We start from the raw sequence: 25,353 nt of genomic DNA, 5'->3' as shown, positions 1-25,353 counted from the left end.
TCCTAGCTTGAAGATAACTGTGCAGGATTTTGGACACTGCTGGTGAGCCACTTCAATGTCCTTAAATGTCACTTGATTGTTTTCATGAACAATTTTTTCTTCAGCAATGATGTTTTCTTCCTCAATCCCTGTGGTCAGTGGACACTCACTCCTCTCCTTATTTTTAATTGAAGTTCAGCCTCTTCCAAACTCTTGAAACCATTGAAAAATTGTTGCACAGGAAGGAGTAAGGTACCCAAAAGCCCGCCCAAAAGCAAATGCTCAAGACTTTGACACTCATTCAACCCACTTTTAAAATCACAGAAAATCATTGCATGAAAATGCTCTCTTCCCAGCTCCATAGATGACACCAACTGATTGCCACTTGGGCAGAAACAAATGAGGCCCTCCCAGCAATGCTGATAAGCTGAGCAGGCTGAAATTTGTGCAGGTCAATCAGAAAGGATGCTGTTAACAGTGAAATAATTAGCCAAAACACAGTCTATCTCAAAACTTTCATAGTTACCTTTGTACCAGAGATTATCTAGTATATTTTTGACAGGTACAGAAACAGAAGCCCAGAGAGGCTATTTCAAATAATATAGTTTATTAGCAACAAAGCTAGAATTAGAGACTAGATCCCTGCATTTGCTTGCCTGCCTTAATTCTTCCATTGCTTTTCAATGTCAATTTCAGGCAACATTCTGCATAAACTTTTCCGGTCCCTATCATCTTTGTTCTCTGTTTTGTACTTCAATCTCATTTTCCTGTAGGCTCATTTTCTCTAAAAACCCATCTGGGAATACTAAGGTTTGAGAAGAGCTGTGCCCAAAACATAATAAGCAAACAGCTCAAAGAAAGAGTATTATACAAGTCTTCATATAATACAGTAATTCTTATACCGCATATCACAAATTCATGAAACTGTAGCTATAAACCTGTGATGTGTAATCAGAAAATTAAGTATGCACTTCAGCAATATTTTAAAGCTACCGGAAAATAAAATAGGTTTTAAATACCTACAAAGGTCAAACCAAATTAACATTGAACTCTTTAACAGTATATATAATAAAGCTTTAGAGTTAAGAAGTTTAACAATGAATTAAAAACTCTGTTCACGGCAGTTCTCTCACAATGGCTCCCTGCGACCCACAGCCAAACACTATTAGCTCCGTCGGGCTCAGCGGCTCAGTCTGGGGCCCTAGACAATGCCCAAATTTGTCCACACTCCTGCTCAAGCTCTCCCCAGTGCAGTTCAACTGAGTGCCAAGTTCAAAAACACCGAAACAGTTCATAGGCTCCAGACGCTTCAACCTGCCGCTTCATCTGTTACCTCACTTCACATCTCATGTTCTGACTTTAAGAGGCTCCCATCCAGAAGGAGAGTTAAAGGACAGAAATTTAGCAAGTAACCTGGTGGATTTGAGCTGCACCAAGAGAGAAGGTTGAAGAACGCACATCAACCCCACTAAGGCAAGCTGCGACCCCAAGGATACAAACAAAAGGTACAAAATCTATCACCAAGCAGACGGGAGTCCCCTTCCCGATGAGAACGGCTCAGAGTGCCCCACAAACAAATGAGCAGAGTTCAAAGGTCCTCCCACTACACTCCACGGGAGAGACCCTCTAAAAACTGGACCTACCTCCCCTAATAGGGTGCCACGGTGTTCTCCTGCCAGGCATAAAACTGTATAAAACTGTATATATTCTCTACCTGCAAATCTGAGCTCCCAGCACTCCCCTCCACTCTCACTCTGACGTCTGGAGACCTGTCCCCCAGGAGTCCAGATTCTTGGGTGATTTCTCGAGGGGTGTGGACAGGGCCTAAACTGCAGCTGGTCAGTGCTGAGTCTGGGGCACAAGAGTGAGGAGAGGATGGTCGGCTGAGAGGGAACCACACCAGAGCAGCGGTGCCCCGAGGCGCAGAACAGCGGCCGTCTTTTAGCAACAATAGGGCTCACTCCCAGATATTCTGAAGCCACACCCCCTGTCTCCCTGGGCAACCAGAGGAGGCCAGGCATCTACTCAGGTGGCAACCACCACAGAACAGATCTGGGACAGAAACGCAGGCCCCGTGAGTAAAGGGTTTGGCTGAAGCGGTACCGGCCTGGGTGGAGCAAGGGGACTAGAAACACAGGCACAGAGCCGGGAAGTTCCCAGGGCAGGGCTGGCCCAGAGGACCGCTTTACTGAGCCTAAGATGCTCCCAGCCTTCAGGGGATCGTCAGCCTATAGACACAGGAAGACAGGAGGCTAGAACTGACAGGTAACCGAATACAAACCTGCAGGGCCTGAGGCACAGGCTCTGAGAACTCAAAACAGCTTCTCTTCTGCAGGGGAATTTAGCAGGGACAGAAACAAATTCCCGCAAAGTTGTTCTGCTCTATTTTGCTCTGTCAGTAACATCAATCAGGGGCAGGGCTGAAACTGAGTGAACACCTCCCAGCCTCCATCAAACGCACGAGGTTGTCAGGCCTCACCTCATTCTGCTAGACAGAGGCAGAGCGCAGCAGCCTGGCTGAGCAGAAACAGATTTCCTTGTGATTCATGCAAGTGCAAACCCCTGGAGTATCTATTCACTACAGCAACTGGGTCAAAGCCCTGCGGGACTATCAGTGACTGGGTGTGACAGCGGTGCAAGGTGGGGAAAGAGGCATCAACCTTCCCAGACTGATCTATTGGCTGGGTGGGCCCTCCTGACTCCACGGAGCACTGGAGCAAGTCATTTCAGAGTAGTCACCAGACCCCTACGATCTAGTTGCCAGAGACCTTTTAAACTCTCCCACCTGAGACAGGTGCTAACTGAGGCAATAGATTTGGACCTTTTGAACTCAGTCAATCGCCCAAGGACTATTCAGGTGGTGCCCTGGGTGTGTGGTTGTAGGAAGGTTTGATTTTCCTTTTCCAATTGTTGCCTGTGGGGGGCGGGGTGACTTAATTGCTGGTATTTCTCCACAGCTGAGACTTCAACTCAGAGTAACTGTTTCACTAGGGTTGATCAGAGACCAGTTGAAAACAAGACAGAACCACTTAGCCCCACCACACCAAACAGGTCCCCAGTTTCTCGCGCCATAGCACTGTACGGGTACTCAACACAGCTCCAGGGTAAAAATCAAACGGTGTAAAACAATCATGGGGCGGAACCAGCGGAAAAACTCTGGTAATATGAATAACCAGAATAGATCAAACCCCCCCCCCCCAGGAAAGATACGGCAGATGTAACTGAAGATCCCATTCATAAACAACTGGCCAAGATGTCAGAAATCGAATTCAGAATTTGGATTGCAAACAAGATTAATAAAATGGAGGAATATTTGGAATTAGAAATTTGAGCAGCAATTCAAAAGTCGGAATTAGAAATTTGAGGAGAAATTCAAAAGTTGTCTCAAGAATTGAACAAATTTAAAGACAAAACCACCAAAGATTCTGACACACTGAAGCAAGAATTTGAGGCCCTCAAAGATCGGAAAACTACAGTAGAATCCCTCAGTAACAGTGGAGCAAGCAGAAGAAAGGATTTCTGACACTGAAGACAAAGCCTTTGAACGCTCCCAAACTCTCAAAGAGGAAGAGAAATGGAGAGCAAAAACGGATCATTCTCTCAGAGAGCTCTGGGATAATTCGAAGAAGGTTAATATCCACCTCAATGGAATCCCTGAAAGTGATGAAGTGGTCTCGCTAGGCACAGAGGCCCTTCTCAATGAAATTATGAAAGAGAATTTTCCAGACATGCCAGAGATTCTGAAATTCAGACAGCACACAGTTTCAGAACCCCAGCACAACTCAATCCCAATAAGACATCCCCCAGGCACATCATAATTAACTTCACTAAAGTTAATATGAAGGAGAAAATTCTGAAAGAAGCCAGACGTAAGAAATCCATTACCTACAAAGGGAAGAATATTAGAATGACTGCAGATCTCTCTGCTGAAACTTTTCAAGCCAGAAGAAGGTGATCATCAACTTTTAATCTCCTAAAGCAAAATAACTTTCAACCCCAGATCCTGTATCCAGCTAAACTGAGTTTCATTTATGATAAAGAAATCAAATACTTTAATGACATTCATATGTTGACGAAATTTGCCATAACCAACCAGCTCTTCAGGATATTCTCAGACCTATCCTCCATAATGACAAGCCCAATCCTCTACCACAAAAGTAAACTCACTCAGAAACTTTTGATCAAACTCCAACTTCCACAGTGGTAAAAGGATTAAAAATGTCCACTGGACTTTTGAAAAACTCAATACCCAAAATTTTACCAGACTTATCAATATTCTCCATTAATGTGAACAGCTTAAACTGTCCTCTAAAGAGGCACAGGTTAGCTGACGGGATACAAAAACTCAGGCCAGATTTTGCTGCATACAAGAGTCACATCTTACGTTAAAAGACAAATATAGACTCAGGGTGAAAGGATGGTCATCCATATTTCAGGCAAATGGTAATCAGAAAAAAGCAGATGTTGCAATTTTATCTGCAGATACAACAGGTTTTAAACCAACAAAAGTAAGGAAGGATAAGAATGGTCACTTCATATCTGTTAAGGGTAATACCCAATATGATGAGATTTCAATTATTAATATCTATATATGTACCTCAATTTATAAGAGAAACTCTAACAGACATGAGCAACTTAATTCCCTCCAGCTCCATAATAGTTGGAGATTTCAACACTCCTTTGGCAGTGTTGGATCGATCCTCCAATAAGAAGCTGAGCAAAGAAATTTTAGATTTAAACCTAACCATACAACATTTGGATTTAGCAGACATCTACAGAACATTCCATCCCAGCAAAACTGAATACACATACTTCTCATCAGCCCACGGAACATACTCCAAAATCGATCACATCTTACGTCACAAGTCTAACCTCAGTAAATTTAAAGGAATAGAAATTATTCCTTGCATCTTCTCGGACCACCATGGAATAAAAGTTGAGCTCTGTAACAATAGGAATCTGCATACTCACACAAAAACATGGAAGTTAAATAACCTTATGCTGAATGATAGCTGGGTCAGAGATGAGATTAAGAAGGAAACTGCCAAATTTTTGAACACAACCACAATGAAGACACGAATTATCAGAACCTCTGGGACACCGCAAAGGCAGTCCTAAGAGGAAAATTTATAGCACTGCAAGCCTTTCTCAAGAGAACAGAAAGAGAGGAAGTTAAGAACTTAATGGGACATCTCAACCAACTAGAAAAGGAAGAACATTTCAACCCCAAACCTAGTAGAAGAAAAGAAATAACCAAATTTAGAGCACAATTAAATGAAATTGAAAACAAAAGAATTATACAAGAGATCAATAAATCAAAAAGTTGGTGTTTTGAAAAGGTCAATAAAATAGATAAACCTTTGGCTAATCTAACCAGGAAGAAAAGAATAAAATCTCTAATCTCATCAATCAGAAACAATAAAGACGAAATTAACAACAGACTCCTCAGAAATTCAAAAAATCCTTAATGAATATTACAAGAAACTTTATTCTCAGAAATATGAAAATCTGAAGGAAATTGACCAATACTTGGAAGCATGTCACCTTCCAAGACTTAGCTAGAATCAAGTGGAAATGTTGAACAGGCCAATATCAAGTTCTGAAATAGCATCAACCATACAAAACCTCCCTAAAAAGAAAAGCCCGGGCCAGATGGCTTCAATCAGAATTCTACCAAACCTTTAAAGAGGAATTAGTACCTATATTACTCTACCTGTTCCAAAATGTAGAAAAAGAAGGAAGACTACCCAACACATTCTATGAAGCAAACATCACCCTGATCCCCAAACCAGGAAAAGACCCAATAAGAAAAGAAAATTATAGACCAATATCACTAATGAATATAGATGCAAAAATATTCAACAAGATCCTAACAGAATCCAGCAACACATCAAACAAATTATACATCATGACGAAATTGGTTTTATCCCAGGGACTCAAGGCTGGTTCAATATACGTAAATCTATAAATATAATTCAGCACATAAACAAAGACCATATGATTCTCTCAATTGATGCAGAAAAAGCTTTTGATAATATCCAGCATCCCTTCATGATCAGAACACTTTAGAAAATTGGTATAGAATGGACATTTCTTAAACTGACAGAGGCCATCTACAGCAAACCCACAGCCAATATCGTATTGAATGGAGTTAAATTGAAATAATTTCCACTAAGACTAGGAACCAGACAAGGTTGCCCATTGTCTCCTCTCTTTAACATTGTAATGGAAGTTTTAGCCATCGCAATTAGGAAACAAAAGGCGATCAAGGGTATCCATATAGGGTCAGAAGAGATCAAACTTTCACTCTTCACAGATGATATGATTGTATATCTGGAAAACACCAGGGATTCTACTACAAAACGCTTAGAAGTGATCAAGAAATACAGCAGTGTCTCAGGTTACAAAATCAACATTCATAAATCGGTAGCCTTTATACATACCAACAATAGTCAAGCTGAAAAAACAGTTAAGGACTCTATTCCATTCACAGTAGTGCCAAAAAAGATGAAATACTTGGGAGTTCATCTAACAAAGGACGTGAAAGATCTCTATAAAGAGAACTATGAAACTCTAAGAAAAGAAGTAGCTGAAAATGTTAACAAATGGAAAAACATACCATGCTCGTGGCTGGGTAAAATCAACATTGTTAAAATGTCCATACTACCCAAAGCAATATATAATTTTAATGCAATCCCTATTAAAGCTCCACTGTCATACGTTAAAGATCTTGAGAAAATAATACTTTGTTTTATATGGATTTAGAAAAAACTTCGAATAGCCAAGACATTACTCAGAAATAAAAACAAAGCAGGAGGAATCATGCTACCAGACCTCAGACTATACTATATATCGATAGTGATCAAAACTGTATGGTACTGGCACAAAAAACAGAGAAGTAGATGCCTAGAACAGACTAGAGAACCAAGAGATGAATCCAGATACTTACCGTTATTTGATCTTTGACAAGCCAATTAAAAACATTCAATGGGGAAAAGATTCCCTATTTAACAAATGGTGCTGGGTGAACTGGCTGGCAACCTGTAGAAGACTGAAACTGGACCCACACCTTTCACCATTAACTAAGATAGACTCTCACTGGATTAAAGATTTAAACTTAAGACATGAAACTATAAAAATACTAGAAGAGAGTGCAGGGAAAACCCTTGAAGAAATCGGTCTGGTCAAGTATTTTATGAGGAGGACCCCCCGGGCAATTGAAGCAGCTTCAAAAATACAGTACTGGGACCTGATCAAACTAAAAAGCTTCTGCACAGCCAAGAACACAGTAAGTAAAGCAAGCAGACAGCCCTCAGAATGGGAGAAGATATTTGCAGGTTATGTCTCTGACAAAGGTTTAATAACCAGAATCCACAGAGAACTCAAACATATAAGCAAGAAAAGTACAAGTGATCCCAACACAGGCTGGGCAAAGGATTTGAAGAGAAACTTCTCTGAAGAAGACAGGCAGGCGGCCTACAGACATATGAAAAAATGCTCATCATCTTTAATCATCAAATCAAAACTACTTTGAGATATCATCTAACTCCAGTAAGATTAGCCTATATCACAAAATCCCAAGACCAGAGATGTTGGTGTGGATGTGGAGAAAAGGGAACACTTTTGCACTGCTGGTGGGAATGCAAATTAATATAATTAATATATTCCTTTTGGAAAGATGTTTGGAGAACACTTAGAGATCTAAAAATAGATCTGCCATTCAATCCTATAATTCCTCTACTAGGCGTATACCCAGAAGACCAACAATCACATCATAACAAAGATATTTGTACCAGAGTGTTTATTGCAGCCCTATTCATAATTGCTAATTCATGGAAAAAGCCCAAGTGCCCATCAACCCATGAATGGATTAATAAATTGTGGTATATGTACACCATATAATATTATACAGCCTTAAAGAAAGATGGAGACTTTACCTCTTTCATGCTTACATGGATGGAGCTGGAACATACTCTTCTTAGCAAAGTATCTCAAGAATGGAAGAAAAAGTATCCAATGTACTCAGCTCTACTATGAAACGAATTTATAGCTTTCATATGAAAACTATAACCCAATTATAGCCCAAGAATATGGGGAAAGGGAAAAGGGAGGGGAGGGGATGGACGGAGGGTAATTGGTGGGACCACACCTACGGACATATGAAAAAATGCTCATCATCTTTAATCATCAGAGAAATGCAAATCAATACTACTTTGAGATATCATCTAACTCCAGTAAGATTAGCCCATATCACAAAATTCCAAGACCAGAGATGTTGGCATGGATGTGGAGAAAAGGGAACACTTCTACATTGATGGTGGGAATGCACATTATTACATTCCTTTTGGAAAGATGTTTGGAGAACTCTTAGAGATCTAAAAATAGATCTGCCATTCAATCCTATAATTACTCTACTAGGCATATACCCAGAAGACCAAAAATCACATCATAACAAAGATATTTGTACCAGAATGTTTATTGCAGCCCAATTCATAATTGCTAAGTCATGGAAAAAGCCCAAGTGCCCATTGATCCACGAATGGATTAATAAATTGTGGTATATGTACACCATGGAATATTATGCAGCCTTAAAGAAAGATGGATACTTTACCTCTTTCATGTTTACGTGGATGGGGCTGGAACATATTCTTCTTAGTAAAGTATCTCAAGAATGGAAGAAAAAGTATCCAATGTACTCATAGTATCCTAGTATGAAACTAATTTATGGCTTTCACATGAAAGCTATAAGCCAGTTATAACCTAAGAATAGGGAGAAGAGGGAAAGGTAGGGGAGGGAGAGGGGAGGGGGACAGAGGGATGGTGATTAGTGGTATTACACCTGCGGTGCATCTTACAAGAGTATATGTGAAACTTAGTAAATGTAGAATGTAAATGTCTTAACACAATAACTAAGAAAATGCCAGGAAGGCTATGTTAACCAGTGTGATGAAAATGTGTGTCAAACCATCTATGAAACCAGTGTATGGTACCCCATGATCACATTATTGTACACAGCTATGATTTAATAAAAAACAAACAAACAAACAAAAAAACCGTGTTCGCTCTTACGAACCTACTTCCATCAAAGAAAATAGAAATCATTTCTTTACCCAGATAGTATTCTTAAGGTAAATTATGAGAATTTTACTTTCAAGTGTTTTTCCTCTATAAATATTCTTAATCATCTATTTTCCCTTCAGAGGTTCTTTTTGGTTACTCTTTAGACTGATCTTCTGATCATCTCCGCCATTTAAATGTTTCATTAGTTTACCTAAATTGGAGAGTCTCAGTTTAATAGTTTATTTTTTTTAAAGAATGCTCCATAAATTCTTGATATTTAATACATACAGTGCCTTTACTATCAATACATAAAGGGATACATAGAGAATCAAAGAAATAGGATCCCACATTTGACAAGTTAGAAAGATTGATCAAATATAATAAAGCGAATTTAGTAAGTATTAATTCCTCTATTCCTAAGGCATGAAGTCTTCGTAATTATACCCATAGAAATTATTGGAAAATCACTTGGACTTAAGGAAAAGAATATCTGGGAATCTTACGAAAAGTAGGAGAAACTCAGAGGAATTTATTTTTGAGGAAGCGCTCTACAGCTGGTATGTACTGTGGCTCAACTTCTCAGACTTAAATCAAATGAACTGCACAAGTCCAAGCTGTAGAAGCTATTGCTTAGCAGACTCTGAAGACAGACCTGAATTTTTTACCTTTTTGTTTTGTTCTTGATGACTTTTAAGTTCAACAGCATTCCCAGCATGCTGCTGGCAAATAAACAATCCTGGAATGCATTAGCAAAAGTGTAGTATTCAGATTAAATGCAGTAAGAATTTTACTAAGCTCTGTATGCATCAGACCACAAATTATCATCATATATTCATTGTGGAAGTCACAATGTTAGAAAGGGACAAATAAACAATAGTTCAGAAAAAAGGATCAGAATGCTAAAGATGGAAAAAGAATGCCACGTGAAATAATCTAAGATACCAAGACTGAAAAAGACTGGTAAGAGAAAGTGAAAAGACAGGCTCTGCGCCTGTAGCACCATGATTACGGTGCCAGTCACATGCATTAAGGCTGGCGGGTTCAAACCCGGCCTGTGCCAGCTAAACAACAATGACAACTGCAACAGAAAATAGACGGACATTATGGCAGGCACCTGTAGTCTCAGTTACTTGGGAGACTGAGGCAAGAAAAATGCTTAAGTCCAAGAGTTTGAGGTTGCTGTGAGCTGTGACATCACAGCTCTCTACCAAGGGCAACATAGTGAGACTCTGTCTCAAAAAAAAAAAAAAAAAAATTAATATGCTTCTATTCACAAGTTGACCATATCAAATTTTATAATATTTTACCAACGAAATGTATCTAAACACAGAATCTTTCAAAATCTGTCTTAAGCCTGAAAATCCTAATGATGACAGGTACTGAAAAGAGCATTCAACTCACAACTGTAAAAAGCTAAAATCAAATGGAGCCTTAAGATTCAGATGCCATGAGTAAATATTTACATTACTCAAATAATAAAATTTGTAGATTTATTGGCTTTGGGAAGTCATTCAGCTGGAAATATTATATAGTACAAGCAAATATATTTTTAAAAATTAAAATAGTAAGAGAACTTTAAGAAGAAATGAAACATACTTGAAAGATGATAAACCATACTTTGTAAAAAAAAAAATACTTTGTACTATTATTAATTTATTTCAATCAAGTTCAGCATTATATTGTTGACTCATATACAATTTATGATGTAACATATCTTCAGAAAATTTAGGCAATAAATATATTTTAAAATCTTTAGAAAAACTTTGTGAATTATTCAACTCAAAATGAATTAAAGAGTTGAATGCGGCTAGTCCAAAGATAATGAGTTATCTCAATTGATGGCTCATAGTCAGTTATAGATCAAACTCCTTGTACCTTTCCCTCTCTTCTCAACACTGCATTTGGTCAGTATTAAAATATATACATATATATATTTTAAATGGTTAATGAGACCTGAACTTGTAAAACTGCTAGAAGAAATACAAGAGCAAAGCCCTGTAACACTAGTCTGAGCAATGCTATTTTTGGATATGACCCCAAAAGCACAGACAATAAAAGCAAAAATAGACAAATGGGATTACATCAAGCTATAAAGGTTCTGCACAGCAAAGAAAAACACATAATGAAGAGACACCATATGAAATGACAGAATTTATTTCCAAACCAAACATCTGATAAAGGGTTAATATCCAAAATACACAGAGAACTTAAATAACTTACTAGCAACAAAATAATGCAATTAAAAAATAGGCCAAAGACTTGAATAGACAACTAGCCAACAGGTATATTTTTAAACTAATCATTAGAAAAATGTAAATCAAAATCACAATGAAATATGAGCTCACAGCAATTAGAATGATTATTATAAAAAACCCAAAAGATTATGTATTGGTGAGGATATGGAAAAAAGGAAACCCTATACACCGTTGGCAGGAATGTAAGTTATTACAGATATTATAGAAAACATTGTGGCAGATCCTAAAAAAAATTAAAAATAGAATTAAGTGTTATATTATCCAGCAATCCTACACATTTCCTACACAAAGGAAATGATATCAGTATGATCCAGGAGATATCTGTACTCCATGTTCATTACAGTGTTATTCACAAATAGCCAAGATACAGAATCAAAGTCTCCATCAACAGGTGAATGAAAAAGAAACTGGATAAAATGAATGAAAATGTGGAAAATGGATTTAAAAGGAAATCCTGTCATTTGTGACAACATGGATGAACTTGGAGGACATTATGCTAAGTGAAATAGGACAGACACAGAAAGACAAATATTGTATAACTGCATTTTTATGTGGAATCTTTAAAAGTCAAACTCATAAATGCACAAAATAGAATGATGGTTGCCAGGGAATAGAGATCAAAGGGGATTGGGGAGATGTTTGTCAAAGCATACAAAAGTTTCAGTTAGATAGGAAGAATAAGTTAGAGATCTATTGTGCAGTGTGATAATCATAGTTAACAATATGTTGTATACTTGAAAATTGCTATGAGAGTTGATTTTAAGTGTCTTCACCACAAAAATTGGTACCTATGTAAGGCAATATATATGTTAATTCACTTGACTTAGTCATTCCACATCCATAGCTGACCACTTCTCTGCACTGACCATCTCCTTAAGTTGACCTCATTTTCATAGACCAGACATGTACTACAGGGACTCAATGGAAGTTCCTTATGTTGACATGTTTGTTAATAGCCCCTTTGGGTGATCAACTTAAAGAGTAGACTATTATCTAAACATCATGTTGTACCCCATAAAAACACATAATTTTTATTTGCCAATTAAAGTAGATAAATAATATTCTTTAAAAAAGAAAAGAAAAACTCTGTGGCTTATGTATGACTACACATTAAAGACTACTAAACTTCTAAAAGCTTACAAGGAGAAATCAATGATCAGTAAACTTTTTCTGTGATGATCAGGATAGTAAATAATTTAGGCTTCACATGCTATAAATCTCTACTGTGACTACTCAGCTTTACTACAATAGTGCAAAAGCAATCGTAGATAACACATAAACAAATCAGCATTTTGCATTCCAATAAAGCTTTATTCGTGGAGACTGAAAGTTGAACTCTGAAATAATTTTCATGTCAAAATTTGTTATTTTAAAAATTTTTTCCAACCATTTAAATATCTAAAAACTATTCTCAGATCATAGGATGTATAAAAAACAGGTAGTGGTCCATATTTGGCTCATAGGACATAGTTTGCTGACCCCTGGGACAGATGCTTTTTATCTTATAAACATCTAAGTGAAGTAAGAAACATATATGCTTAGTACCTCTGACCAACCTCTCTCCTCTCATCTCTCCTAATTCACCATCTCCAAAGCTGAAACCTGTAAGGTGGGCCATAGTATTTGTATTTCATATATTTGTATTGAATCTTAAGGAAAAATGATGTCTTATTTCCCATGTCTTAAATAGGCCTCAAAATAGTCTTAATTTTGTAAATATTCTTGAGTTTAGTACCAAAATACAGTGAAAGAGCTTTAAACAAACACAACCCAGCAACAATAACAAAAACATCTTGTGAAAAGATGGTAAGGCTGAAGTTGGAAAATGACGTAAGCCTTCCACATTTGAGAACACTACAGTTCACCAAAGACACTTCACATCATTTGATTAACAATACTAAACATTAGTTGGCATCCTTTCTTTAAATGCTTTCAGGAAAGTAAAGATTATGATTCATTTAACTTTTAATGTCTATTGGGCTTTTTAAAATTTCTGACGTAGCTGAGAACAATATTAGATAGGAATGAAATCAACTACAAATGTATTTGAAGCCTTTCTTTTGGAGGTATTTTTGGAACACAAGTCATTTGGAAGTTGGACATTTCCAAACATTGCTAAATTTCCCCCAAATCACAAAACCAACGTTCAAGCTGGGCACTATGACACATGCCTATAGACCCCAGTCTCAGCTTCTCTGGAAGCTGGGGCAGAAGGATCACTTGCGCCTAAGACTTTGGGGCTGTATTTGTGCTATGTTCATGCCTGTGAACAGCCACTGGACTACCACTTAGAAAAAATAATAAGACATCTATCTCAAAACAACCAACCAACCAAACCAAAAAATTCCCACAACCCCCCGCAAAAAACAAACAAAGCTTTTAATTTGCCACTTGTAAGAAATAAACATGTTATGTCTTACATAACCCATCAAGCATGTTTCCTCTTTCAAAAAAACTGGAAGGAAAATCAACACCAGTTTATCACTTCCATGAGTCAAGCACACATTAGAAACTAATTCTCAACTCTAAATTACACAAGATCTCTACATAACTTTCAAAATTTTCCTCAGTTGGGCAATCTTTTCCATAGATGTAAAATTTTCAAAATTCTACAAATTTACTATTATAAGAAAACTAGGTTCATAAGCCTGATAAAATTCATAATTTATTAACTATTATTGAAAGTCTATTCCATGGTAGGCTTTAGTACTAAACTCAAGAATATTTACAAAATTAAGACTATTTTGTGGCCTGTTTAAGACAAGGGAAATAAGACATTTTTTCCTTAAGATTCAACACAAATACATGAAATATCAAAAACCAGACACTTCTAAAGAGATCATACAGCAAAAGGCTAATAAACAACAATATAAACTCCAAGAGTTTGGGCATTTAATTATTTGGGCATCAATAATAAATTAGTTGCTTACTGTTCTAAAGTCTCCTGATGCTAAGGAAATCTAGAGTCCACCATCAATCTAAAGACAATGAGCACTCCTGACATCACACAATCTCATTAATCATCTGCCCTATCACGTCCTGTCATTCTTAAGCAAACTGGACACTTGAGGTTGCAATTTCAACCTCTATTTACTCTTACATAAGCAGGAGGGAGATAAGAGACACTTTGGGATGCCACAGACTACAAGCAATCATTTCACTCAGCCTAGTGTGCAACATCACAGTTCATGAGTTGGGTATGTAAATATGAGATAGGAGGGAGAAGAAAAACTTGAGATTCTTGAACTATGCGGCTCACTTCCTTTGTTGAATCACAGAAACCCCAAGAAACTTCAGCATTAGTCTCCTAAGACTACATGAATCTGAAATACTGTGCAAAAAAGACAATAAATCTGCAAAACATATGGGTAACAAAAAGATACCAATTTCACCCCTCTGACAGTCCCTATTCTAACATACTAACAAAAGGTCATAAGCACAGAGATTGTGGTTTAATAATCAAAAATATTGTAAACTATGCTAGCTAATTTAAAGAACGAATGCCTTAATTAAACGTAGCCAAAATTAGGTTAAATGTATATATTAGGTTAAATGTTTATATTAAATGTATATATACAGACACCAGGATACTTTTTTTCCCTTAGTTTCTGCCTAACTAAATCTCCAACTTTTAGCATCAACACATGAAATTTAACTCTTTGTCACCTCTTCTCACTACAGTTTCCTCTGGACAACAAAGGTGGTGAAAACTATATCCATTTCACATCAGTGTATTGTTGTTTTAATGGTCTTCAAACTGTTTTACTTCTACAAGCATATTCATGGCACGTTTTTGGTGGGGAGGAGACAGAGTCTTACTCTGTCGCCCCTGGTAGAGTGCTATGACGCCATAGCTCACAGCAACCTCAGACTTTCAGGCTCAAGTGATCCTCTTGCCTTAGCGTCCTGAGTAGCTGGGACTACAGGCGCCTGCCACAACACCCAGCTTCTTTTTTTTTTTTTTGAGACAGGGTCTCGCTCTAGCTCTGGCTAATCTCGAACTTGTGAGTCAGGCAATCCACCCACCTCAGCCTCCCAGAGTGCTGGGATTACAGGCATGAGCCGCCGCACGCAGTCATGGCACATTTTGAACACCATGTCCTAATCATACAAGTATGGAAACTTTTTATATAGTAGTATTAAATAATATATAAATGATGCTCTGTAGTAGCTCTTCAGAACTACTAAATACCTGCTTTATTTAACAACTTTAACATTTGCTTTATTTAACAAACTTTTGAGAACTTGAAAAGACAGACTTTTGATACAGTAACAAAACGATAGTTAAAAAAATTCATGTTTCACATAAACGGGGAAGTCTACCAGAAATAGAAATGGATTAACTATAAAATTATTTTTTCATAATTATCACTTTTCATAATTATCACTAAATATTTAAAGCAGGGTTTGTTTTTTGCATGACTACTGATATATAGCATATTTAGACTGGTTCTGTGTAATAAATTCAAAAGCTATACTTGAAGCACAACATTCAATTTTATTACTTTGAAACCATTTTTACACTGCTTAAAAATACTTTAAAAAAATATTTACCAAGTTTGTTTTGCTTCAATAATTTTATTTCATCTGCTGCAAATCATAAATTTTGAAAAATTTGAATACTAAATTAAAGACAGCCACTCCCTAACATAATGAAAATAATTCTTTGCATCTAATAAGCAAACATTTTCAGTATCTTAAATGTGCTTCTCCAGTGTTAGGTGGTTTAAAAAATATTGGATTTCTACTTTGCAAAAAGTAATTAAAGTATGTGTGCATTTGTATATAAAACTTATGTATGTACATAAACATATGTATATTTACATGTATATATGTCATACATATGTTGTACCAGCACATACACTATGTATATGCTGATATAAATCTGCACTTTTCTCTGAAGCCTCTGGAAGCAAAGTTGAATTAGTCAAGAGGTATCAGGTTGTAGTAATATTGACATTTAAGACACTATTTTGAGAAAATTAGCTGTTTTTACAACTGGGGCATTCAAAGTTATATTTTTTAAAGGATCAAAAATATGACTAGAATTTTGGCAAGTCATTCCCCATATTTTTATTTCTCAAACTCTGTGGTATTGAAGACTGTCCCTTATGAGTTGCTGTTAATGGAACATAGCATCTGCCTTCTAAAGGCTAGTATTATTAGAAGACAGGAAACACGTAACAACAAAACATCAAACTTGAATGTAAAAGACAAAAACCACTTCCATCCCTGAAATCTCCAACCTTTGGAAAGTTATGCTCAAAATTGGTTAGGCATTTTCACCAAGACATCCAAGATGTTTGCAGGCTGAAGTACATATTTAAAGAAAATGAAAGTCATCTACCATTATCTTGGGGTTTTGACTAATTTTAAGATAAGCTTGAAAAAATTCATTTGGTTCAAAACCTAGAGTGGTCCAAGAATAATTTCCAATCTTTTGTTTATGTCAAAAATTTCTCAAGGTCTATTGCATCAGGTATCAGTGAAAATAGATTATACCTTACTGTGAAATGCAACAATTGGGGTTCGATTTAGGTCTGATGAGGGAAAAGCAAAACAGATAATAAGTCAACAATCCCACAGTATTGAATATCAGACTTACAATGTATTACATAATAAGAAACATGAAAAATTGCATTCTTTAAAAAAGGAATTTAAATTGACCTATCCTTTTCTATTTTATTATTATTATTTTTTTTTGGCCAGGGCTGGGTTTGAACCCACTACCTCCAGCATATGGGAACAGCTCCCTACTCCTTTGAGCCACAGGTGCCGCCCTATCCTTTTCTATTTTAAAGAAGATTATAATTTGAAGAAAAATTTATCTGGCAGAAAAATTCTGCCATCTAAAAAAGGAACAGATTCTGCAGAGCAAGGACATTTTAAAAGAGCTGATTTATAGTCAATCATATGACAGGTAAGGATATGTTAGAAAGAAAGAAACTGTTCTTAGTGCCCAGAAAAGAATTCAGATAGGGGTAGTGGAAAGATGCTGAAGAACACCGTTGTTGGCAGAATTCTAAGGCAGCACCAAAATGCGGATCCCCTGATGGACACCCACCTTATCCCACTTATTCAATCAAATGCTAACCTTATGTGCTACTGTGTAAAGCTTTTACAAATGAGTCTAAATCAGCTGACTTTTAAGATGGAAAGATATTTCCTCAATGAGCCTAACTTGATCAGGTAAGCCTAAGGGATTGTAGTTTTCCTAGCAAAGAAAATTTGAGACGTGACAGGGATGAAATGTAATGGAGATTCTCCACTGCTGGCTTTGAAGGTTGAGGGTGCTACGTGGCAAGGATGCAGGTTATTTCTAGAAGCCGAGAGTGGTCCCTAGCTGACATCAAGTAAGGAAATCTAGTCTTGAGTCCTCAGCCTACACTAAAAAGGAAGTGAATTCCAATATAACCATATGAGTTTGGAAGAACCTGAGTTCCTAATAACAATGCAATCCAGCTAACACCGTGTTTTCACCCTTCAGTTAGACCCTAAGCAAACAAACCAGTTATACTGTGTCTGTATTCTAACTTACAGAAATGTGAACTAGTAAGTAAAGCTGCTAACTACACCAAGAAAAAACAAATACAAGTGCTAAGTAGGTCAAGTTATACAGCTTGATTTATAAAAATGGAGATACGTTTGTTGTAGGCCTCAAATCCTAATCCAAGAAATGTATCTAACAACAAGGACAATCAACATTAGGAAACCCAAGAAGGCCACTATTAGATTAAGCTTTGGTAAAAAGGAAATCTAATAAATTTTATAGCTCATTAGCCATGGGGCAACCAGGAAACAAAAGTCATAAGAATACAATGAATTATTAGCAGGAGAAAGATGATTTTTCTGGATTCAGAATCTTTATTTGTGAAGGAAGAGGTGTAATTAGGTGAACTGTAAGGGCTCTTTCAGCACTTCTACAATCTTTGTTAAAATATAGTTCTTTCCTTTGTCCAAACTTTAGAAATGCCTCAACACTGACTCCCATCATATAATACTCAGAACGCACCCATCCTCTAATAAAATACTATTATCAGTAAAGAAATGATTTGTTAAGGTCCAAAGCTTTCCTACTGAATTTAACCAGAATCTTTATCACATAGAAAAAGACCTAAATGAAGTACAGCTTCTTCTCACAAAAGCTTCATTCGTGACTTTAAAAATATTATTTTTTAAGATCACATTTTTAAAACTGAAAATATTTATATACATGTATAGGAAGTAGCTCATAAGGTCATATATACATAAGGCAACAATGCTAACAACAAAAAAGTTAGCATTATTGCCTTGGTTCATGCTCTGAGAACAAATTTTTACTCTCAATTTAAATCCTTACAAAAATTATCTATTACATATAAGTGGAGTACTTAATAGCTTCTTTATTAACTATGACCTGGGAAGAAAGTAGCAGCAATTGTATGAATAACTGATTTTATACCTATACTACTTGATTTAATGTCATAGCCTAAGTAACTTGGCAGGAAAATAGAATCCATCTTTTTCTTTTATTCAGGTACTTTGAAAGCAATGGTTAGGACAAGACTTCTAGAAAGTTATGTTGATGATAATTTGAGTGTAACTAGTACTAAACAGCTAGAAATTTACTTCAATATAAATGAAATATGGAAAACTTCAAGAGAATAAATTAGTTGAAACAAATAAAAAAGGAATTTCAAAACTTCATTTCTTTAGAGAAAGATACTGAAAGTATGATGCAATATGGGGGAGGGAATATTAAAGACTTATGAAAGTTTCATTAATAATGAATTAAAAGCAATAAAAACATAAATAAAAGCTTTTCTTTATTCTCTTCATTTCCTTTAGTTTAAAATCGTTCGGAAGACTGGTTTCTGGGTGGTCTTGGACCAACCCAGTTCTCCCTCTTTGTGGCTCTCAGTAATCACTACAGAACCTGCTGGGACTGCAGTATCCTGAGATAGGAAGGAACTGGTTGAAACAGACCAGACTCTGTTCAGTCCTCCACCAAGACAGGATGTCCTCTGACATATTAGCCCAGTGAGTTGCATTACCCCAGAACAGCTGCTTTCCAAAGTCTCTCAGCTACAGTGAAGGGGGCACATGCAGTCAAGACTCCATCTACCCAGGGCAGCTTTCCTGAACCTTGGGGGACTGACTTGCAAAGAATCAGAGGCTTCTATTGTCTCTTGCTGCCTATCTGTAAGTACTAAACCTGCTTCTTATAACTTGTGTGCAAGGGTGTTCCGTCTCAGTGGTCTCAGACAAGTTTATTCAGTGTATGGTGAAACTGCTCCCACATCCTTTGATATTCTCCAAATGAAAAACTGATTAGAAAATAATTTGACAAAAAAAAGCAACCTGATAAAATCAAATGATCCAGCTCTTGATTTTACAATGCTCACAATCGTTCTCTCCTACCTTGTCTATCCTGTCTGGGCGGTTGGTAGCTGCCAAAATTGTCACATCCTTCAGCTGTTCAATCCCATCCATTTCTGTTAAGAGCTGAGCCAAGACACGGTCGGCTACATTCCCAGCACCTGAAGAACTGATTTTTTAAAATACAAGTTTAAAAATCTAATTACTATCTCCAAGTACTATATTATTTTTTAAAGTTTCTATATTTATGACAAGGAAAATTATTTCTATTTCAAAATATAAAGCAAATGTTTAAGAATTTATTACTTATTGAATTATCATATCTAAAAACTAACTACAGTAGAACCGTATACACCACATGTGTATGTCAGTACAATAGGCCTAGTTCCTTAGGTTGATCACCTCCATATGTTGACCAGATTTTTACAGTCTGTTGGGTGGTCAACAGAATATATTATTGTATATTCAAGTTACTTCTTTTCCAAAACTGAAATGTTACATAAATGTCAAGACATAAAAGCAATGGAGGGCAGTGCCTGTGGCTCAGTGAGCAGGGTGCTGGCCCCAAATACCAAGGGTGGTGGGTTCAAACCCAGCCCCGGTCAAACTGCAACAAAAAATAGCCAGGCGTTGTGGTGGGCACCTGTAGTCCCAGCTACTCAAGAGGCTGAGGCAAGAGAATCGCCTAAGCCCAAGAACTGGAGGTTGCTGTGAGCTGTGATGTCAAATTACTCTACTGAGGGCGACATACTGAGACTCTATCTCAAAAAAATAATAATAATTATAAATAAGATAAAATAAAAAGTAAAAACAATGGAAAGCAAAAGATAAGATTGTTCTAAAAAGCTCATCAAATACGAAGACAATTGTTTAACTTAACCAATGCTTATATTCTACATGGCAAATATATATTGACAGAAATTGTGAATCAAAAAACTAAGTAAGATACAAATCCATTCCTTGTAGGAAACTTGAAATCCATGTGAAACAAAAAACTCACTACACCCTCATAACAGATGGGATATTTCTGATATTTATTAATATATTTAAATATTACAAAAAATTTTTAAACACTTCAGCAGGTAGGTAGTCACTACAATCCTCATCTCTGGAGAATAAAGAAAGAAAACATGTATGTTTTTCCTTTCATTTATATACCAGATCAATGAAAAAGCCAGCACTAAACATATAACCCTTTAATTTAATCACATTTCCTTTGTCCACAAAAAATGCTTCAACATAGATTTTGAAGAAGTAAACTCAACATGTCCTACTAATGGACAAAACCTTGTTATCACAAAAAATACCTAAAACTATAATTCTCATTAGTAACAGTTTGGATTTCCTTAAACTTACTGAGAATTGAGAAATATAAATATCTGAGTGGACAAGTATAGATTTAAATACCACATTAAGTGTATTAAACACATAAATACAATCAAATGCACTTGGGGCAATAAGAAGATAATAGGGGCCACACCTCATACCTGTGTCTTAGCACCTGTGACAGCAGTCATAATGTAATTAATAATAAGGTGAAAAGGATCTTTAAATAACAGTATTTAGACCTCAATATATGTTATAAGTTCAAAAATTTAAGTCTGTGTATCCAAGGAACAGTAGCCCTCTAACTCAAACTAATCAAATGCATATGAGGTTGTTATATATGTTATAATGTTGATTTATTAATTTAAATGGTCTTTTCCAGTGTTTAAAATATGTGGGACCAAGGAGTGCCACAAATAGCAAGTAAAAGGGTCAGGGTTTAAATACACATTTACTTGACTCCAATGCCTATATTCTTTCCATCATAAAGAATTTCGTAAACCAAGTATACCAATGTGCCAGAGTAAAGCAGAAATATCTAACACAGCGATCTTTTAAATCAGTACTATTAAGGAAAATAAAAAGCACTTTATTTACTAAAGATGAAAGGAAATAATTATTCTGAAGAAATATATACCAATGAAGAACAAACAAATAAAACTTTAAAAAAATTAAAGCAAAAACCATTTGATGAATATCAGAAATCAATAATGCCTTGAATTTTTCTAGTGTATCATTTACATGATAAACTATGCTATGAGATTATAACCAACATTCAGAACGAACCTATTTTAGATTAATAATATGCCCTATAAAACGTAGCCAGACACACATCGTGAGTTATCTTCATCAGCTGTCATAAAGCTGTAATAAACTACAGGCTCTCTGCATAACTGAAGCTCTGTATAAATTGCTAACATACAGAATGACATAAAAGTCTGTATCTTTCCATTTTGCCATAATTTGTAAGTAAAAATTCCAAGCTAACACCGGCAATACTCATTATATTTGTATAGTTTTGAGTCAAACACAGGGTAAGAGAAACCAGTGATTCTTAAACTCAAAGTTAAATTTACATCCTGCCAAAAGCAGTATTTTGAAGGAAATTTTTTCCTGATCCTGAAACTCCACACACTGATATCATGTACCTAATCCAATAAAGGAAATAATAAGAGACATGAATACATGCCAGTTCAAATTTTGTAAGCTATCTAGAAACTGAAGCAGAGAAAATGTCTTTAAACATATACTACTTTTCCTAATATCACAAGATCTATAGAAATAGTAAAAGAGAAAACAAAAATTCTGTAGTAATCATAATTAATCATTATACAATATAAAGTTTAAAAAAAATCATTCCATTAAGATCTTCATTGATTCATACTTGTTGAGAAGGCTGCTTTGAATTTTGGAAAGGACTTTGATGTTTGGTTAAGTTTGGGCTCAAATGCCAGCTTTACTTGTTCGCTGTCTCTGAGCCTTAGTTTTCTCAGTTAAAACATGGGAAGTAGCATACCATATTGTTACAGACTGAATGCACCTTGGGTCTTTCCAAAATTCATATTTTGGAATCAAATTCTCAATTTGATAGTATCTGAAGGTAAGCCTCCAGGAAGGTAGGTCGTGAGTGTGAAGGCTTATGAGTAAGATTAGTGCCCTTAGAAGACAGGCCCCAGAGAGCTCCTTGCCCCCTTCTACCATGTGAGGATGAAGAGAAAAGACAGCAGTCTATCCAGGACGCAGGCCCTCACTAGAAAGGCTATCTGTGAGCACTTTTATCTGGGACTTCACAGCCTCCAGAACTGTGAGAAATAAATTTGTTTTTTCTTTTTAAGCCACCCTGACTATGGTACTCTGTTATATCAGCCCAAATGGACTAATACTTTCTCAAAATTATATAATACATATAAAGGATCTAACACAAAACTTAGCACAAGAGAAACGTCAATAGGTTACAGTTATGAGCATGATGATTGTAAGTACTACCAATATAGACATCTACGATCTTTTTAAATTATCTTAATATATTAAACTAATATGGGTATGCAGCATGTAAATATTCACTGAAATAAAGCATGAATGTGATGTCTGGTAAATCCTAGGAATAGCACAGATACATCCAGATTAATACTGCCAGTTCCCTACATAGCCTTACTTATAACATGGGAGAAAGCATCAAACTTCCTTAAATTTTACCATGAAAACCACCAACCTAATAGTAAAATCAGAACTGCTCCTCTGAAGTCCTTCATAAGAATTAGGCATGTCCAGAACAATTTGCTTTTAATAGACATTTTGTTTCTACAAGATATATTAAGGCTGGGTGCAATGGCTCATGCCTATAACCCAACCATTCAGGGAGGCCAAGGAGCAAGGGTCACTTGAGCTCAACAATTCAAGACCAGCCTGAGCAAGTGTGAGACTCCATCTCTACTAAAATTAGAAAAATTAGCTGGGGCATTGTGGTAGGTGCCTATAGCCCTGGCTACTTGGGAAGCTGAGGTAAAAGGATGACTTGAGCCCAGATTTGAGGTTGCTGTGAGTTATGATGCCATAAATTCTACCTAAGGTAACAGAGTAAGACTCTGTCTCAAAAACAAAACAAAACAAACAAACAAACATATATATATATAGATATAAGTAGATTAGTAGGGAATTATTAATATGTTGGCAACTAGAGTATTTAACATTTTAATCTTAACTGCTTATTAGCTGTTCAAATGCAATAATTGCTTGGCTCCTCAGAGTCCTCAAGAAATGATTTATTTTGAATTGCTAAAATTTCCAGATACAGATATTTTTATACTTTTCAGGTATTGTTATAATTAAAAATTTTATTTTAAAGTAAACTCCCCTTAAACAGACAAAATATTTTCAACTGCATACTATAAGATTATGTGCTCAGATGCAGAAACACATGGCTCAGGAAACAGCACAAGAAGAAAATCCCCATCTCTTTGGTTTCTTAGATCTATACCAGAAGTTCTCTTCACTTGTCTTTTCTACCCTAGTCTTTTATGTCTTCCAAATGAAATCAGCTTTCAGAGGGAGAATTCTACACAGCATTTGTCACTGAAGATTCAAGAGCATCATTTATAATTACAGGCTCACAGGTGCTTGCTTACTGGAAAAAGGACTATTAGATTTTCCTACAATAAAGTAAGTGTGATTGAATAGCCTTCTAGGCAGACAGTAACGTGATGATCATAGATGGCAGCAGTCTTTTTCAAAATGTTTTCTCACTGGCCTACAATATGATATTCACTATTTTTATTTTTTTGTGACAGAGTCTTAAGTTGTGACCTTCGGTAGAGCGCTGTGGTATCACAGCTCACAGAAACCTCCAACTCCTGGGCTTAAGCAATTCTCTTGCCTCAGCCTCCCAAGTTGCTGGGACTACAGGTGCCCGAAACAACACCTGGCTATTTTTTGGTTGTAGCTGTCACTGTTGTTTGGCAAGCCCAGGCTGGATTCGAACCCGCCACCTCCAGTGTATGTGGCTGGCACCCTAGCCACTGAGCTATAGGTGCCGAGCCGATATTCACTATTGTCATCCTTTAATTACTGTTACTACTAGCCACATTAAAAAGAACATCATTTCTGTATCCTTAGAACAACTGATAAAGTTTTGTGAGGCTGACCCACTTGTAGTGTGTTCAAAATCTTATTAAATATTAAATATTTTTAACATTGCTCACAACTTCATGAATTCTTTTGAGAGGTGAATTATTCCAACCTTACAAATGATTCTTTACCATGAAGATAATGATGCTTCTATGAACACGAATGCAAGAGATAAAATTGTGTAAGACAGTCTCATAGTAAAATTTTCAAAATCTCGAATTTTAAAATTTAGTCAAACGACACTAAACCACAGTGAACCAGCTAAGAGAGCACCTCTAAAGGGAAAAGAGAGTTAATATTTTAGTTTCTCTGAGTTTCTCTGGTTTCTCTGAGTCTCCATTCCCTTATTAAAAAAATATGTGTGGTTCTTAACTGGGCACTGAGCTGGACATCTGAGATAAAGGATTCAAAACATTATTGCTCCCCTGAAAATTTCATTCTTTTTGGCAGCTATGAATGAGGGAGCTGAATTAGATATATAGTCTTTGTAGTTTCAAAATTCTGTGATTCTATGTAGCACTTAATGAAGCTGCTTAAGTCATTATTTCTAATAAAAATATTCATGTTTCAGTGGTACCCGTAGCTCACTAGGTAGGGTGCCAGCCACCTACACTGAGGCTGGCAGGTTCGAACCCAGCCCAGGCCAGCTAAAGCAACAGTGACAACTGCAACAAAAAAAATAGCCGGGTGTTGTGGCAGGCGCCTGTAGTCCTAGCTACTTAGAAGGCTGAGGCAAGAGAATTGCTATAGG

General features: G+C 36.4%; 1 protein-coding gene across 2 annotated transcripts in view; it reads right to left on the bottom strand.

Annotated features, from left to right (window-relative positions):
• SPATA5 (spermatogenesis associated 5) overlaps positions 1-25,353 on the bottom strand; it is a 351,563-nt gene that overhangs the window by 183,713 nt on the left and 142,497 nt on the right. For both annotated transcript variants that reach the window (XM_053575876.1, XM_053575969.1), the window contains exon 14: positions 19,695-19,821. In XM_053575876.1, coding sequence (XP_053431851.1) covers positions 19,695-19,821 — 127 coding nt within the window. The remainder of the gene's footprint in view (positions 1-19,694; positions 19,822-25,353) is intronic.

Source organism: Nycticebus coucang, chromosome 1 (assembly GCF_027406575.1).
Source record: "Nycticebus coucang isolate mNycCou1 chromosome 1, mNycCou1.pri, whole genome shotgun sequence".
Taxonomy (NCBI): Eukaryota; Metazoa; Chordata; class Mammalia; order Primates; family Lorisidae; genus Nycticebus; species Nycticebus coucang.
Note: the sequence above shows the minus strand (reverse complement) of the source record. Positions and strands in the feature narration are given on the sequence as shown.